This window comes from Sparus aurata, chromosome 2 (genome assembly GCF_900880675.1).
Source record: "Sparus aurata chromosome 2, fSpaAur1.1, whole genome shotgun sequence".
Classification (NCBI taxonomy): Eukaryota; Metazoa; Chordata; class Actinopteri; order Spariformes; family Sparidae; genus Sparus; species Sparus aurata.
This window is the reverse complement of record NC_044188.1, coordinates 584,205-603,740: the sequence shown is the minus strand read 5'-3', so window position 1 is coordinate 603,740 and position 19,536 is coordinate 584,205. Positions and strand designations below refer to the sequence as shown.

Sequence of the window (19,536 nt, the reverse complement as noted above, 5' to 3'; positions counted from 1 at the left end):
ACACATCAGGAGAGGACAGAAAGAGAGAGTCGGACATCATCAGCGTGTAGAGACATAACATCTTCACATGTTACCGTGAACTGAGGAATGATTTGGACCGAACCAGAGGAGACTGTCGGGACAAACCAGAACTGTTCTGGTGACTCTGACTCAGTAAGAATCCAGTCTGAATGAAGTGAGTCTGACGATGAGTTAACGAGCAGATTAAACTGGTCTGAGTTCAGTCAGAGACAGAAACTTGAGTTCAGACGATGGACGGTTGGATTTTTCTGTTTATAATCAAAATAGGAGTCAAAATATTTCCTTTCTTCACATTTATGAGTTCATGTTGTTGACTTATTAGACTCAGTAGTGAACTGAAGCTACAGGCTGTCAGACTGTCACCTCTGAGAGACAGAGGGCTGTTAGCAGCTAGCTGTTAGCATGCTAATGTCAGTGCGTCCTCACCCACGGCGCTGTAGTGAGCCTTGAATCCTGAGTACCTCTCCTCGTTGGAGAAGTCGGAGGTGAAGGAGACGCTCAGTGAGTTTCTGGGGGACGTGATGAGCTGCTGAGCTGGTACCGCCTCCGTGTCCGTCTCCTCCCGACCGCAGAACAACGCCAGCACCTCCCCCTCCGCCTCCACCTGACAACACAACCAACCAGCTGACAACAAGTTCAACATGAAGAAAGTTACAAGCTGCTGTTCTTACTGACACGACTGATCATCGCTCCTCCTCTACTAATTCTGTTTCTCTTTCCTCTGAGCACATCTGTCCACTTCATTACACATCTGTCCATCTGATCTAAAGCAGCTGAGGACAGCTCCAGATGTTTCACCAGTGTCTCCTCTCTGCACTGAAGCTTCGGTTTTATGGTCAGCCTGCAGCTTCAGTTAAAGTTTCAGATTCCCTCTGGGCCTCAACACCGTGATGTGGAGCCCAAACACAAAATAAATCCATAATACAGTCGACAACAAGCAGAAGAGCTTCTCAGCAGCAGACACGTTATAAAGAAGCGCTCCTGTTATCTGTGTTTATCCATCTGTAACAAACAGCAGCGACACCACGACCTCCGCCTGAACACCACACACCCAGACCCAAACATGTGGACAGTGATCAGAACCAGACGGGCTGCAGCAGATAAACTGAAGCTTATCTCACACACACACACACACACACAACCACACACACACACAACCACACATATTAGTCAGTCACAGCTAAACAAAGACTGTGTGTGTGTGTGTGTGTGTGTGTGTGTGTGTGTGTGTGTGTGTGTGTGTGTGTGAGCATCATGTCATTAGTCGTCAGCAGCTTCTTCACAGAAACATTTCAGTTCAGTTTTTTTTTTATTTTTAACTTCTCCCTAAAAGTAATCAGATTACTGTGCAGTAACAGAATACATCCAACAGAATTAAACAGTCAGGACACAAAATTTAAGTGTTATTGAGTGTATTCTGGTAAAGTTAGAGAAAAATGTAATCACATTACAGACACATTCAGTAAAACAGTGGATTGTAGTTTATAATAAACAGTGATATATTAGTCTGTAACCATGGCGACGCTTCATCAGTGTCACACACACACACACACACACACACAGTTAGAAGGTGTTTTAAATAACCAGGAACACATTTGTTTAGTGAACCATCTGAGTGTGAACGTCAGAGTAACTTCTCAGTCTGAGAACATCAGCTGGTCTCTTTGTGTCGTTGGCAGGTTGCCGCGGCGCCCACTGACATCTTTTGAATATAAATGTGTGTGTGTGGCAGGTGGCAGCACACATTCAGTTGTTCCAACAAACAGAACAGTTTGTTTTTATGTCAACAAAAAGCAGAATGTATCCAGAGTTATGGTACAGTTTTATTAACAATTAACAGTTTCTGGACTGAAATGCATCAACATCATCTTCACACTTGATACAAATGCTGGAAGTGCAGACCATCAACTCACAACCACAACTGCATGACCGTTAATAGAGTAAAATAAAATAAACACAACAATATATTTCCGTCTTTCTTTCTTTGTGAACCAAATGATTGTCTACATTCTCTATAATCAATGAAATCATTATCATTACTCTTTACAAAGGCAGCGGACACGATGCTGCTTGTCTGTTTGAGCCTCATCCCATGAAAACGATTCAACACCGGACGGTCTTCAATTCAAAATATAAGGAAGTCTTTTATTGCTTGCTAAAGATTTTTATTGTCTTTAGCAAGAAAAATATGTTTAGTGCTGGCAAGCAAAAACAAAAGTTTAGAGCTCTATATGTGACATTTAATGTGATGTTTTGCCTGAAAATATCAGACGAGGTCCAAGAGAAGGCGGATGGCAGCTGTCCTCCCAGTGGTCTCTGCTCCAATAACCTCCAGCTAGTGTTTATACATGAAGGTGGGCTAACACAGAGCCCTGACGAGCAGGACACACCTGTGAACGGCACTACAGTCATGATCTTCTGAGCCCGCGAGCCCTGCCAGAAGCACCATCCTATTGGCTGTCGTAACGCTGCCATAATATGACACACAACCATACTAACGGAAAACTGACTGAAACTGCAGCTGGGTTCCATCCACATGTTAGTCCTGAAGCCCTCTCACCTCTCACCTGTAGCAACAAGCCGCAGTGTGATCCAGCCTCAACCTGACAGTGGACGACATGTTCATCTCTCCTCCTGCTGATGTTTGGACCTGGAATCTTCAGGAAAAAACGATCTGACTCTGACCCGTTTGCTAACTGTACCAACATCAACAAGATAGCAGCTGTTAGCTTGCTGTCTCTGAGTATTTCGTCTTTTTACAATCAGGACTAGTCTTCACATGTGAAACAACTCCTCCTGCCATTATTATACAGGCATGGTCACCGTCGCTGCATCATCGAATAAGCTCCGCCCAAGAACGACTGTGATTGGTTTAGAGAAACATAAACAAGCCGTCTGTAGCAGAAGATGCTGACATCACAGCGTGCAGGCTGATCTGTCTGAAGAAACATCTGACTGCATGTAACATTTCTACAAACCACAGATCCATCCAAACATTCACAAGATATGATTATTAACTGACTGTCGCATCAGAAGGTGGATGTGATGGATTAAATAAGAGTATTATAAGAGTATAGTATGGTGTATTTATGGATGTTTTAATCATTACACTTCTGTGAAAGTGTTGCTTTAGATGTGAGGGACAGATTTCCCATGAAGCCGTGCTGTCTCACCTTGACGTAGTCGTACTCACACAGGTAGGACGGCTCCAGGTCGAAGTGGCTGAAGTAGAGTTTGATCTGGAAGCCGTCGGGGACGCTGATGTTCCAGCGCAGTGCCGTCTCTCGTGGGTACGGCTCGGGGAAGTTTGGAGACTGCAGGCTGCCATACATCTCTGACAGGGAGAGCAGCTGAGCATCGACCACAGAGGAGAAGAAGAAGAAGGAGAAGGAGAAGAAGGAGGAGGAGAAAGAGAACGGGGCAACGGACAGACTGGAGGAGAAAACAGAAGACTCAGGTCATTTAGTTGGATTATTCTGGATGGTCAGCATGTTTTCTTCTGTCTCATCTAGTGTTGGTGTTGTTTTTGTGTTTGTTGGTATATAACCCGGGTAGAGGTATAACTTTCTATAAGCACAGGTGCAGGACCATGATGCACCTGGGTGAGCCTCTGGTTTCCTTTTTTCTTTGTTGTTGATGAAGGTCCTCAGTCATCCAGGTCCTGGTACCTCTAAGTGCTGTACCGTAGTCTACTGGACTTGTTTCAGTTTGCTGAAAGTGTTTGAAACTAACTGGAGGAGCTGCAGACTTTTAAACTCTGAGTGGGAATGTCCTCACAGAGTGTGGTTGGAAACTCCCACACTGTGGTAGAAAACTCTCACACTATGTAAGGACACTCCCATACAGTGTAAGGACACTCTCACACTATGTAAGGACACTCACACACTGTGTAAGGACACTCTCACACTGTGTAAGGACACTCTCACACTGTGTAAGGACACTTCCATACTGTGTAAGGACACTCTCACACTATGTAAGGACACTCACACACTGTGTAAGGACACTTCCATACTGTGTGAGGACACTCTCACACTGTGTAAGGACACTCTCACACTGTGTAAGGACACTTCCATACTGTGTGAGGACACTCACACACTGTGTAAGGACACTTCCATACTGTGTGAGGACACTCTCACACTGTGTAAGGAAACTTTCATACTGTGTGAGGACACTCTCACACTATGTAAGGACACTCACACACTGTGTAAGGACACTCACACACTGTGTAAGGACACTTCCATACTGTGTGAGGACACTCACACACTATGTAAGGACACTTCCATACTGTGTGAGGACACGTCCATACAGTGTAAGGACACTCTCACACTATGTAAGGACACTCTCACACTGTGTAAGGACACTTCCATACTGTGTGAGGACACTCACACACTGTGTAAGGACACTCACACACTGTGTAAGGACACTTCCATACTGTGTGAGGACACTCTCACACTGTGTAAGGAAACTTCCATACTGTGTGAGGACACTCTCACACTATGTAAGGACACTCACACACTGTGTAAGGACACTCACACACTGTGTAAGGACACTCACACACTGTGTAAGGACACTTCCATACTGTGTGAGGACACTCACACACTGTGTAAGGACACTTCCATACTGTGTGAGGACACGTCCATACAGTGTAAGGACACTCTCACACTATGTAAGGACACTCACACACTGTGTAAGGACACTCTCACACTGTGTAAGGACACTCTCACAATGTGTAAGGAAACTTCCATACTGTGTGAGGACACTCTCACACTATGTAAGGACACTCACACACTGTGTAAGGACATTTCCATACTGTGTGAGGACACTCACACACTGTGTAAGGACACTTCCATACTGTGTAAGGACACTCACACACTGTGTAAGGACACTCTCACACTGTGTAAGGACACTTCCATACTGTGTAAGGACACTCTCACACTGTGTAAGGACACTTCCATACTGTGTGAGGACACTCTCACACTGTGTAAGGACACTCTCACACTGTGTAAGGACACTTCCATACTGTGTGAGGACACTCACACACTGTGTAAGGACACTTCCATACTGTTTGAGGACACTTCCATACTGTGTAAGGACACTCTCACACTGTGTAAGGACACTTCCATACTGTGTGAGGACACTCACACACTGTGTAAGGACACTCTCACACTGTGTAAGGACACTTCCATACTGTGTGAGGACACTCTCACACTGTGTAAGGACACTCTCACACTGTGTAAGGACACTTCCATACTGTGTGAGGACACTCTCACACTGTGTAAGGACACTCTCACACTGTGTAAGGACACTTCCATACTGTGTAAGGACATAGGGCCCTATAAAATCCGTTTTATTTTTTCCCAAATTCCGTTTTATTTTTTCCCTAATTCCGTTTTTTCCGTTTTAATTTTTGGGAATACCGTTTTTTCTGTTTTAATTTTTGTGAATCCCGATTTACTCTTATTATACTACCAAAAACAGTGTGTTTTTAATGTAAATGACTAAAATGTACACAAATTAAATAGAAATTACCTTAAATTAATTGAGGTGACAAACATATTTCCTCAATACTGTACCGTTAAGTACAGTAAAGTGCATCAAAAACATTTGATTCTTCATACAGTAGTATATTTTGTGTTTTTATGGGTTTCATTGAATAAAAACATGGTCAGCTCTCAGGCAGATCCAGAAAAGCCTCCCAGCCCAGGCAGAGTCAGCTAACAGGGCTGTGGCTAACGGGGCTAGCTAGCTAACAGCAGCTACTGTTAGCAGCAGTTAACAGTCACTCTGGTATTATATGCCGATAATATAAATCGGACAGGTGGCTAACTCTAACGCATTAACGTTACATACACCTTTAATTACGATTTCTCAGGTCTGCTTCTTTGCAAAACAACAGTTCACCTGACACATCCAAGTCGTTCGGGAACTGCTCGGCTCTGTACTGAGGGGTTAATGTCAAGTTTCTCAGCTTTTACGCCGACAAAGACGGAGCCGTGAGCTGCCGCTTCGCCATGCTTACATTGTTTTGACGGGGGAGCTCAGTCTGCGGCGATGACTTGTTGTGCCACCCAGATTTGGTTCCCCCCGTGCAGTTTTCCCCAGACAAACGTTCCTCTTCCACACGAGAACAACATTTCAGTGAAATTATGTCAAATTCAGCGGTATTTCGCGTTAAAAAGTAGATTCCATTTTAATCTGCCAATTCCGCGATTCCGTCCGCGATTCCGTGATCGCGGAAATCATAGGGCCCTAAGGACACTCACACACTGTGTAAGGACACTTCCATACTGTGTGAGGACACTCAGACACTGTGTAAGGACACTTCCATACTGTGTAAGGACACTCTCACATTGTGTAAGGACACTTCCATACTGTGTAAGGACACTCTCACACTGTGTAAGGACACTTCCATACTGTGTAAGGACACTCTCACACTGTGTAAGGACACTTCCATACTGTGTAAGGACACTCTCACACTGTGTAAGGACACTTCCATACTGTGTGAGGACACTCACACACTATGTAAGGACATTTCCATACTGTGTGAGGACACTCACACACTGTGTAAGGACATTTCCATACTGTGTAAGGAGACTCACACACTGTGTAAGGACACTCACACACTGTGTAAGGACATTTCCATACTGTGTAAGGAGACTCACACACTGTGTAAGGACACTCACACACTGTGTAAGGACACTCACACACTGTGTAAGGACATTTCCATACTGTGTGAGGACACTCACACACTGTGTAAGGACACTCACACACTGTGTAAGGACATTTCCATACTGTGTGAGGACACTCACACACTGTGTAAGGACACTCACACACTGTGTAAGGACATTTCCATACTGTGTGAGGACACTCACACACTGTGTAAGGACATTTCCATACTGTGTAAGGAGACTCACACACTGTGTAAGGACACTCACACACTGTGTAAGGACATTTCCATACTGTGTAAGGAGACTCACACACTGTGTAAGGACACTCACACACTGTGTAAGGACACTTCCATACTGTGTGAGGACACTCACACACTGTGTGAGGACACTTCCATACTGTGTGAGGACACTCTCACACTGTGTAAGGACACTTCCATACTGTGTGAGGACACTCTCACACTGTGTAAGGACACTTCCATACTGTGTAAGGACACTCTCACACTGTGTAAGGACACTTCCATACTGTGTGAGGACACTCACACACTATGTAAGGACATTTCCATACTGTGTGAGGACACTCACACACTGTGTAAGGACATTTCCATACTGTGTAAGGAGACTCACACACTGTGTAAGGACACTCACACACTGTGTAAGGACATTTCCATACTGTGTAAGGAGACTCACACACTGTGTAAGGACACTCACACACTGTGTAAGGACACTCACACACTGTGTAAGGACATTTCCATACTGTGTGAGGACACTCACACACTGTGTAAGGACATTTCCATACTGTGTAAGGAGACTCACACACTGTGTAAGGACACTCACACACTGTGTAAGGACATTTCCATACTGTGTAAGGAGACTCACACACTGTGTAAGGACACTCACACACTGTGTAAGGACACTTCCATACTGTGTGAGGACACTCACACACTGTGTGAGGACACTCTCACGCCATGTAAGGACACTTCCATACTGTGTGAGGACACTCTCACACTGTGTAAGGACACTTCCATACTGTGTGAGGACACTCTCACACTGTGTAAGGACACTTCCATAATGTGTAAGGACACTCACACACTGTGTAAGGACACTCTCACACTGTGTAAGGACACTTCCATACTGTGTGAGGACACTCACACACTGTGTAAGGACACTTCCATAATGTGTAAGGACACTCACACACTGTGTAAGGACACTTCCATACTGTGTGAGGACACTCTCACACTGTGTAAGGACACTTCCATACTGTGTGAGGACACTCTCACACTGTGTAAGGACACTTCCATAATGTGTAAGGACACTCACACACTGTGTAAGGACACTCTCACACTGTGTAAGGACACTTCCATACTGTGTGAGGACACTCACACACTGTGTAAGGACACTTCCATACTGTGTAAGAAAAATAAAGAGATTATTTTAAGCCATATACAAATGGTTGATAGAGAAATCTTTACCAAATAATCACAAACTCACTACAGAGACAAATATATTTGAAGTAACTACAGTAAAGGGAGGGAGAAGATCAAACGAACTATGTGCATTTTTACAAGATGAACAATGACATCCTAATCTGGAGAGAAAGAGTTAGAGTGAAGATCGAGACTCAGCAGCTTCAGGTTATCGCTGGTAAAGTACCAGTGGAATTTAGAAAGACTAAGAAGTCAGAGAATTAACGGATCAAAACAGAGTAGACGGCAGCTATACGGTCTCAAATCCACAGAGCGAGCGGCTGCAGCGTCCGCTCCTGCTGCCCCAGCCAGCCCCCACACATACACACACCTGCCGCCTGCAGCCGCTCGGGAGGACAGAGAGCCGGCGCTGCTGCAGGGGAGCCGCAGACTGCGGTGACTCTGAGCAGCAGGAGAATTACAATATAATATATCTCTCGCCTTTCCCCTGATGATCTGAATAAGTCGCTAAATTTGTTGCTAGTCGCTTTTTAGAAATAAAGTCGCTAAGAGGGTCTGAAAAGTCGCTAAACTAGCTAGAAAGTCGCCAAGTTGTGTGTGCGTCTCAGTCTCCATCTCCCTCACTCCCGCCTTCGTATGTTTGTCATTGGTTGGCTTCAGCTGTCGATCCACAGCAAGCATGAAATAAGGTTTGTGGTTGGCTGGCCTTAGCAGTGCATTCAAGGGCAATCGTAAAAAGGATGTTTGTTGTGACTGCCAGAGCTGTACGTGCAGGGCGAGCGGGGTAATCTATATCGTTTATATCGTTGCTTTTTATCTTGAATCTTCATATCTAGATATAGATACGATAACGATATATCATTCAGCCCTAGTAAGGACACTCCCATACTGTGTGAGGACACTCTCACACCGTGTAAGGACATTTCCATACTGTGTGAGGACACTCTCACACCGTGTAAGGACACTCCCATACTGTGTGAGGACACTCTCACATCGTGTAAGGACACTCTCACACTGTGTGAGGACACTCTCACGCCGTGTAAGGACACTTCCATACTGTGTGAGGACACTCTCACGCCGTGTAAGGACACTCCCATACTGTGTGAGGACACTCTCACATCGTGTAAGGACACTCCCATACTGTGTGAGGACACTCTCACACCGTGTGAGGACACTTCCATACTGTGTAAGGACACTCTCACACCGTGTAAGGACACTTCCATACTGTGTAAGGACACTAACACACCGTGTAAGGACACTTCCATACTGTGTGAGGACACTTCCATACCGTGTGAGGACACTCTCACACCGTGTAAGGACACTTCCATACCGTGTGAGGACACTCATACACCGTGTAAGGACACTTCCATACCGTGTGAGGACACTCATACACCGTGTAAGGACACTTCCATACCGTGTGAGGACACTCTCACGCCGTGTAAGGACACTTCCATGCTGTGTGAGGACACTCTCACATCGTGTAAGGACACTCCCATACTGTGTGAGGACACTCTCACACCGTGTAAGGACACTCCCATACTGTGTGAGGACACTCTCACACTGTGCTAGGACACTCCCATACTGTGTGAGGACACTCTCACACCGTGTGAGGACACTCCCATACTGTATGAGGACACTCTCACACCGTGTGAGGACACTTCCATACTGTGTAAGGACACTCACACACCGTGTGAGGACACTTCCATACTGTGTAAGGACACTCACACACCGTGTGAGGACACTCTCACACCGTGTAAGGACACTTCCATACTGTGTAAGGACACTTCCATACTGTGTAAGGACACTCTCACACCGTGTAAGGACACTTTCATACTGTGTAAGGACACTCTCACACCGTGTAAGGACACTTCCATACTGTGTAAGGACACTCTCACACAGTGTGAGGACACTCTCACACCGTGTAAGGACACTCCCATACTGTGTGAGGACACTCACACACTGTGTAAGGACACTTCCATACTGTGTGAGGACACTCTCACACCGTGTAAGGACACTCCCATACTGTGTGAGGACACTCTCACACCGTGTAAGGACACTTCCATACTGTGTAAGGACACTCTCACACTGTGTAAGGACACTTCCATACTGTGTGAGGACACTCATACACTATGTAAGGACACTTCCATACTGTGTAAGGACACTCACACACAGAGTTTAAAGCCTGCAGCTCCTCCACTAAGTTAGAAGCCTCTTGGATGAGACATGAAACGTCTTCAACAAACTGAAACAGGTCCAGCTGACTACGATACAGCACCTGGACCCTGAACGGGTTCTGCCTGCATGGTGAAGCTGTAACTCCTTGATTTACGTTCTGAAGCTTGATATAGATTTTTTTGTCAAATAGCTGTTACACAGCGTTTATCTTAACGTTTTCAGAGCTGAGCTGAGACAGAAGAAGAACTGTGATGATACACGACTCAGACGGAACAACACCAGGAATCTTTCTGATCCATAAACTTGTGATTCTGAAGCGAGACGTGCTGGTCTGGATAGTTCAGCAACCCTGTAAGCAAAGACACCAGGTTTCATTCTGTCCCGTCTCTGCATGGACCGAATGGACTGCTGCTTTACATACAGAACCAACACTCCTCATGTGTCACAGTCTCATGCCGAAACAAGCAGCACACATTGTTAAAAAAATAAAACACTTTTTCATTCATCAGAAAAACATTTAAAGGGGTTTTTGTAAAGTTCTGCGTCTCATCTCTGGGTTACTGGAACAGTCTGTTGGCTCAAAGTGTCACATCACAGTCGAGCTTCTCACAGACGGACCTGAACAGCTGCTGACCCAACATGTGTAGATGAGCTTTCATTATGTTCTGACTCTAATAACAATCATAATCACAGATTCTGATGATTCTGATAAATAAACTGTTCAGTCACTGAAAACTGAATTCAGCCGCTCATTGAAATCCTTTTTACTGATAAAACCCAGAGGAGAGAAGTTATCAGCCAATCAGCTGCTTGATCTCACGTGCTGCTCTTTGTCTTTTCTTCAGTTTCAGGTTCATTGAATGTTTTCAGAAGGATCTACTCGATCAATAGTGTAATCAATAGCATATCCACAATCAATATGATCAAAATAACCTTAACTAAAAACCAACAGATGATCAATCATATCGCGTCTGAATTTCTGTTAATGAAATGTATTTTAGTGTAAAGGCACAGTGACGTCATGTGGAGGAGGCAGGACTCGAACCCGCGACCCTCTGTTCGAACACTGTGTTGAGTGTTGGTACTGAAGTCGATAAAGTCTTTGTGTTTCAGTGCTCCTCATACAGAAACTGTTGATTAGAACAACAGGCTGCACGTGTATTCATTATAAAGCGATCAATAAGTGAAGGATCATTAAGCTCCTGACTGACTGAACAACAATCAACGTTTAAACTCTAACAACAGAAACTCTCCAGACCGGAAGTGAGCTGAACGCCGCAGCAGCTCTGCGACACGACCACCGGATCAATAAGACTATTGATATGTTTCCGATGTGATCGATCAGACTGACCTCATCCTGCAGCTGCTCCTCAGCGCTCCTCCAGCTTCTGTCCGGACGCACACAGCCTCCAGGACTTTAGTCCGACGTGTGACGTGTCTGAAGAGATCGACGTCATCACGTCCAGTCTGGTACTGTTACTGATGACAGGCAGGCAGGCGGGCAGACAGGCAGGCAGACAGACAGACAGGCAGGCAGGCAGGCAGGCAGGCAGGCAGACAGACGGGCAGGCAGGCAGACAGGCAGGCAGACAGGCAGGCAGGCAGACAGACAGGCAGACAGGCAGGCAGGCAGGCAGACAGACAGGCAGGCAGGCAGGCAGGCAGGCAGGCAGGCAGACAGACAGGCAGGCAGGCAGACAGGCAGTCAGACAGGCAGGCAGTCAGGCAGGCAGGCAGACAGACAGGCAGGCAGGCAGACAGACAGGTTCACTCACATATTCTTCGTGATGTTAATTTACAGATTCTGAGTTTTGTTCATAAGGAAAAGTGAAATTTCAGGAAGTGAATTTCTTTGATAATAAAAAGTTTATATGAAATATAAAGTTACTGAATGATTAATATCAATATAAAGTTACTGAATGATAATATAAATATAAAGTTACTGAATGATTAATATAAATATAAAGTTACTGAATGATAATATAAATATAAAGTTACTGAATGATTAATATAAATATAAAGTTACTGAATGATTAATATAAATATAAAGTTACTGAATGATTATATAAATATAAAGTTACTGAATGATATAATATAATATATATAATATATAATAATATATATAAAATAAAGTGTAAAGTTGTGACAGAGCGCCATCATGTGGGCAGTTACAGTAACACGTGTTTTATTCCAGTTTGTTTACAAACAATATGAGACACATACAAACACACACACACACACACACACACACACACACACACACACACACACACAAATAGAAACAGCAGCTGTTCAAAGTATGTTTATTATTAAAGTGAATCTGTTGATGAAGATTTTATTTTATTTGACATGACTTCACTTTTACTTCAGTTGTTCCTACATCTGTCTGCGTGCCTGCGTGCGTACGTGTGTGTGTGTGTAATCTGAGCCCTGGTTGTCATGGTGACGTCGGGCTGTCAGTCACTCTGGGGGAGGAGGAGACTGTGAGGAGCCTCCCGGTGTGTCTGTGTGTGTGATGCCGGCCTGTGGTGCTCCTCCTCCGGCCCCTGCAGCCTGATCCCCGGCCTCTCTCCTCCTCCTCCTCCTCCTCCTCCGTGATGCCGAGCCGTCAGAAGCAGCTCCTCTTCTCTCTCTCCGGCCTCCTCGGCCTCTCTTGCGCCCTGACGGCCGCGGTGGCCGCGGGCCTGCCCCTGTGGCTCCGTGGGGCCGTGCTGTGCCGGACCGGGGCCGAGCTGGTGAACGCGACCGGGCCAGAACTGGACAAGTTCCTGGGAGAGCTGAGCTACGGACTGTGGGCCGGCCAGAGGTTGAAAACCTGCGGGCTGGGAGGACGCGCGTCCCGCTTCACCTGTGAGTGTCTCACACACACACACACACACACACACACACACACACACACACACACACACAGTGACGTCAGCATAGGTGAGTCCTACAGGTGGTCATTCATTATTCACACCTTTGCTCACACACCTGTTAATTATTTACAGCAGCTTCAAACACACGTCATATACTGTGCTGTGTGACGTCAAATCAGCACATGCAAACAGCTGGTCTGAGGTACTTGCTGGTACTTGCGCACTCACAACCCAACACGACACTGTATCTGCGTACAGCAGGTGCTGTCTGCGTCTCTCCTGCAGCAGGTGTTGTGTCTGCGTCTCTCCTGCAGCAGGTGCTGTGTCTGCGTCTCTCCTGCAGCAGGTGCTGTGTCTGCGTCTCTCCTGCAGCAGGTGTTGTGTCTGCGTCTCTCCTGCAGCAGGTGTTGTGTCTGCGTCTCTCCTGCAGCAGGTGTTGTATCTGCGTCTCTCCTGCAGCAGGTGTTGTGTCTGCGTCTCTCCTGCAGCAGGTGTTGTGTCTGCGTCTCTCCTGCAGCAGGTGTTGTGTCTGCGTCTCTCCTGCAGCAGGTGTTGTGTCTGCGTCTCTCCTGCTGCAGGTGTTGTGTCTGCGTCTCTCCTGCTGCAGCTGCTGTGTCTGCGTCTCTCCTGCAGCAGGTGTTGTGTCTGCGTCTCTCCTGCTGCAGCTGCTGTGTCTGCGTCTCTCCTGCAGCAGGTGTTGTGTCTGCGTCTCTCCTGCAGCAGGTGTTGTGTCTGCGTCTCTCCTGCAGCTGGTGCTGTCTGCGTCTCTCCTGCAGCTGGTGTTGTGTCTGCGTCTCTCCTGCAGCAGGTGTTGTGTCTGCGTCTCTCCTGCAGCAGGTGTTGTGTCTGCGTCTCTCCTGCAGCAGGTGTTGTGTCTGCGTCTCTCCTGCAGCAGGTGTTGTGTCTGCGTCTCTCCTGCAGCTGGTGCTGTCTGCGTCTCTCCTGCAGCAGGTGTTGTGTCTGCGTCTCTCCTGCAGCAGGTGTTGTGTCTGCGTCTCTCCTGCAGCAGCTGCTGTGTCTGCGTCTCTCCTGCAGCAGGTGTTGTGTCTGCGTCTCTCCTGCAGCAGGTGTTGTGTCTGCGTCTCTCCTGCAGCAGGTGCTGTCTGCGTCTCTCCTGCAGCAGGTGTTGTGTCTGCGTCTCTCCTGCTGCAGCTGCTGTGTCTGCGTCTCTCCTGCAGCAGGTGCTGTGTCTGCGTCTCTCCTGCAGCAGGTGTTGTGTCTGCGTCTCTCCTGCAGCAGGTGTTGTGTCTGCGTCTCTCCTGCAGCAGGTGCTGTGTCTGCGTCTCTCCTGCAGCAGGTGTTGTGTCTCTCCTGCTGTTTCTCACAGAGCTCTGCCACGTTTGAAAGGAGATGGAGCTGTATGTGTACAGACGTCGCCTCTGAGATGTAGAATGTGTTTTATAGAAGAGAAACACACATTTCAGGACAGAACAGACATGTCCTGTGATTTCAGCCTCCTTTGATTGAGATGGAGGGGGAACAATACCTGAGAGGAATATTCTCAGCTGGCAGGATGTGCAGTATGCTGCAGCTCCAGGGTTGATATTAATCTAATCTTATTCTTGTATTCATGGGGTTGAAAAACAATTCTAAAATTGATCAACTATGCAATTACATCATATTATTGATTAACCACTCTCTCCTGTTTACTGTGTCTACAGATATGAAGAATACATTCATACAAACTTCTTGTGACTTGTTTGACCTTAGCAGTGACTCGACTTGACTTGCTTGATTTTCATCACAGTAACTTGAGACTTGCTTATGACTTGCACATATGTGACTTACTCCCACCTCTGGTTAACTGAGTCAGTTCCTGATGAGATCCAGTTGATCTCTTTGTGGTTCATGTGTGACAGAGCCGGGTCAGCGTCTCTCTGTAAGGCCAGCAGATAACAGACCACAGAGCTGTCAGGTCACATCAGTATTATATGAGTACCATGTTTTTAAGGACATCTGGAGACATTTTCTGTGACTGCGGCATCAGAAGTCTTGAAGCTAGCAGAGTACAAACAGAGCTGTGACTGACACCGACATGATCAACATGAGGAAACATGTTCTGTGGTTTACAGACAGGACTGACTGTGGACCAGCACAGAGCGCTGACTGTGGACCAGCACAGAGCGCTGACTGGTCCCAGTTAAAGAGAGCAGTGGACCTTCACTAACGAGCTTCTGTTTTGCCTGACTGATCAGATCTGTAACGAGGTGAGGACACAGAGCGGCTCTGTTCTCTGCTGAAGCTCGTTAACGTTCGTTATGAGTCAGCAACAGAAGTAGAGAAGAGTACTTCAGTCAGTTTCCTCCTGTGGTTTCTGTCTGACCTTCCTCCTCTTCATCACTCTTCCTCTCTCTCTGGTTTCTCTCTCAGTCTTCCCAGACCTGCTGAGCGCCATCCCAGCGGGCCTCCACGTCACCGTCATCTTCTTCTGTGGTGTTGTCGTCCTCTTCTCCTCCATAGCCACCGGCTTCTTCTTCTTCAACGCCTTCGGCCGACCATATGAGACACTGCAGGGCCCCATGGGACTTTACCTGTGGACCTTCATCAGCTGTGAGACACACATCATCATCATCATAACCATCATCATCACATACAGATAATCCCACTGAGCAAACACCTCAGACAGTGGAGCCAGAATGAAAGTTTTTCAGCGTTCACTGTTGACATCCAGGTGACGACCAGGTGACGACCAGGTGACGACCTGGCAGGGTTAAAGGTTGTAAATTAAAGTTTTTACAGTGTAATGTTAGATGTCTTTTCAACTTTAGTTGCAGACGTATGAAGAACTTCTTGTGGTTCAAAATTAAAGTTGTTATGATGGTTAAATTTGACTTCACACAACAAAAACTACTGACTGAACTCAAACCGGAACCTCAGTGGACCGAATGAGACGTCTGCTTTACCAGGAGAGCTACTCATCAGCCAACCTTCATCAGGGAGTCTAATGTTCAGAGGTTGGAGGATTAACATGATATTTAATGAGCTGATGAGTAGCTGTCCTGGTAAAGTTCATGTCTCCTGCGGCTGCTGAGGTTGAGACCAGAGGTTAAAGTCCAGTCTGTAGTTTTTGCTGCATGTAGTTCAATTTATCCGTCACAAAAAATCTAAACTTGAACCACAAGAGGTTCTTCAGACGCCTGAGACTGAAGTTTTGAATGTGGCTTCACTGGACGTCTGTTGAGATGTTTGTCTTCAGTGGGATACTACAGATACTACTTACAGTACACACAGTATGAGGAGAAGCACACATTGTACTTTGAAGAACTTGTTAGTGTTAGAACTTGCTACCTGTTAGCATTTAGCCAACATGTTGGTTTAAAGGTGGCTTGAGCACCAACAGTTCGTCCTCTTCTCTCAGAGTGTTATTGGTCGTTTGGTATCAGTGACCCAGTGCATTGTGGGACAGCAGCCAGCTCTGCTGGGAGCCTTTAAACAGGATCAGCAGGTGGACTGAAGAGGATTTAAAAACAAACAGCTGCTGACAGAGTTTTTCATCTGATAAGAGATGCAATTATAGAGACACACACACACACACACACACACACAGGTGGGCTCATCAGCTGAGTCAGTCCTGTCACAGACACGTGAAGACTGTATCAGGTCCGGAGGGTCAGACAGGAGAGCAGGTCGCGCTGGTGGAGTTACAGTGGAGGTGAGACGGGTTTGACTGAGCAGCGCCCTCTACTGGTTGTTCTGGTGTAACTCCTGGAGGACGTGAACACACGAGCTGTGTCCGAAATCACCCACTCATTCTGCTGCCTAGTCACTACACAGGGAGTCCAACATAGTGCACTATATAGTGAGCTCATCAGCAGAAAGAAAAACGCACTTTCGGACACTAATGACGTCACTACTGTCCTGCAGTTGAAACGTGAATTGAAATCTCCATGCGTTCATCCGCAGCGCAATGCATGATGGTAAATATTGCTTGGTAAGTGACCATCAGTTGTACACTACTTTTCGCGATGCATTGTGGAATACTTTGAGTCACTATATAGGGTTTAATATTCCCCACCAGACCTTCTGACAGCACTACAAAATGATGTAGTGCTGTCACTAGGCCATTAGTCATCTGACAAGACTTTATTATATAAAACTTTATCGACAGTGTTTCACGTATACAAATATAAAACTTTATCGACAGTGTTTCACGTATACAAATATAAAACTTTATCGACAATGTTTCACGTATACAAACTTTATCGACAGTGTTTCACGTATACAAATATAAAACTTTATCGACAATGTTTCACGTATACAAACTTTATCGACAGTGTTTCACGTATACAAATATAAAACTTTATCGACAATGTTTCACGTATACAAACTTTATCGACAGCGTTTCACGTATACAAATATAAAACTTTATCGACAATGTTTCACGTATACAAACTTTATCGACAGTGTTTCACGTATACAAATATAAAACTTTATCGACAGCGTTTCACGTATACAAACTTTATCGACAGTGTTTCACGTATACAAATATAAAACTTTATCGACAGTGTTTCACGTATACAAATATAAAACTTTATCGACAGTGTTTCACGTATACAAATATAAAACTTTATCGACAGTGTTTCACGTATACAAACTTTATCGACAGTGTTTCACGTATACAAATATAAAACTTTATCGACAATGTTTCACGTATACAAACTTTATCAACAGCGTTTCACGTATACAAACTTTATCGACAGTGTTTCACGTATACAAATATAAAACTTTATCGACAGTGTTTCACGTATACAAATATAAAACTTTATCGACAATGTTTCACGTATACAAACTTTATCGACAGTGTTTCACGTATACAAATATAAAACTTTATCGACAATGTTTCACGTATACAAACTTTATCGACAGTGTTTCACGTATACAAATATAAAACTTTATTGACAGTGTTTCACATATACAAATATAAAACTTTATCGACAGTGTTTCACGTATACAAACTTTATCGACAGTGTTTCACTTATACAAATATAAAACTTTATCGAAAATGTTTCACGTATACAAATATAAAACTTTATCGACAGTGTTTCACGTATACAAACTTTATCGACAGTGTTTCACGTATACAAATATAAAACTTTATCGACAATGTTTCACGTATACAAACTTTATCGACAGTGTTTCACGTATACAAATATAAAACTTTATCGACAATGTTTCACGTATACAAACTTTATCGACAGTGTTTCACGTATACAAATATAAAACTTTATCGACAATGTTTCACGTATACAAACTTTATCGACAGTGTTTCACGTATACAAATATAAAACTTTATTGACAGTGTTTCACATATACAAATATAAAACTTTATCGACAGTGTTTCACGTATACAAACTTTATCGACAGTGTTTCACTTATACAAATATAAAACTTATCGAAAATGTTTCACGTATACAATATAAACTTATCGACAGTGTTTCACGTATACAACTTATCACAGTTTCACTAACTTATCGACAATGTTTCACGTATAAAACTTTATCGACAGTGTTTCACGTATACAAATATAAAACTTTATCGACAATGTTTCACGTATACAAACTTTATCGACAGTGTTTCACGTATACAAATATAAAACTTTATCGACAGTGTTTCACGTATACAAATATAAAACTTTATCGACAATGTTTCACGTATACAAACTTTATCGACAGTGTGTTGCAGTGACTTCCCGTCTGTCCTCAGGTGCTTGCAGCTGTCTGGTGATGATCCTGTTTGCGTCGGAGGTGAAGCTTCATCACTTGTCCCATCGGATCGCCAACTTCAACGAGGTGAACTTTGTGTTCGTGACTTACAGCGAGCGTTACGACCGCTGCTTCTGGCTCTTCTTCCTCGTCTTCCTCCTCCACGGACTCAACCTCCTGCTCATCAGACTGGCCGGAGTCCAGTTTCCTTTTCAGGACAGCAAAGAGACGGACCTGAGCGGGGGGGCAGCTGACCTCATGTACTGACACACCTGTTGGTCTGATGGGTCAGCATGGCGGCCATTTTAAAAAACCCATCACTTCCTGTCAGAGAGACGGAGAGAGACTGGATGTTACATGTGTTAAAGTGTGCCGGCAACAGCTAACTCTGATTATGGAACATTATATAGATTCACGTATTAAAGTTCAGTTCAGAGTGAAACATGTTCAACACAAGAGCAGCAGAAATGTTCTGATCCAAACATGTGACGTCACAGAAGTTTACTGAATTTATATTAAAATGATTGATGATTATTGATAGAGTGAAATAAATCATCAACAAAACAAGTCACGTTATAAAAAAATATTTGTCTTCATAAATAATCAGATATTCTCTCCTCATCAGTTTGAAACAGACCCGATCAGTTCATCAATAAATTAGTTCAAATAATCACAAATTATCATTTAA

At 44.8% G+C, this 19,536-nt stretch overlaps 2 protein-coding genes across 2 annotated transcripts; one reads left to right on the top strand and one right to left on the bottom strand.

Moving 5' to 3' along the window:
• Positions 1-403: 403 nt before the first annotated feature.
• On the bottom strand, positions 404-11,735 carry LOC115596475 (mannan-binding lectin serine protease 1-like). The gene is made up of 3 exons (XM_030441631.1): positions 11,640-11,735; positions 3,195-3,453; positions 404-625 (listed from the first exon to the last, which is right to left on the bottom strand). Exons 1-3 carry the CDS (start codon positions 11,642-11,644, stop codon positions 419-421), a joined length of 471 nt encoding a protein of 156 aa, XP_030297491.1. The 5' UTR covers positions 11,645-11,735; the 3' UTR covers positions 404-418.
• A 998-nt stretch (positions 11,736-12,733) lies between these two features.
• On the top strand, positions 12,734-19,416 carry clrn1 (clarin 1). The gene is made up of 3 exons (XM_030441197.1): positions 12,734-13,138; positions 15,517-15,696; positions 18,850-19,416. Exons 1-3 carry the CDS (start codon positions 12,886-12,888, stop codon positions 19,113-19,115), a joined length of 699 nt encoding a protein of 232 aa, XP_030297057.1. The 5' UTR covers positions 12,734-12,885; the 3' UTR covers positions 19,116-19,416.
• Positions 19,417-19,536: the final 120 nt, after the last annotated feature.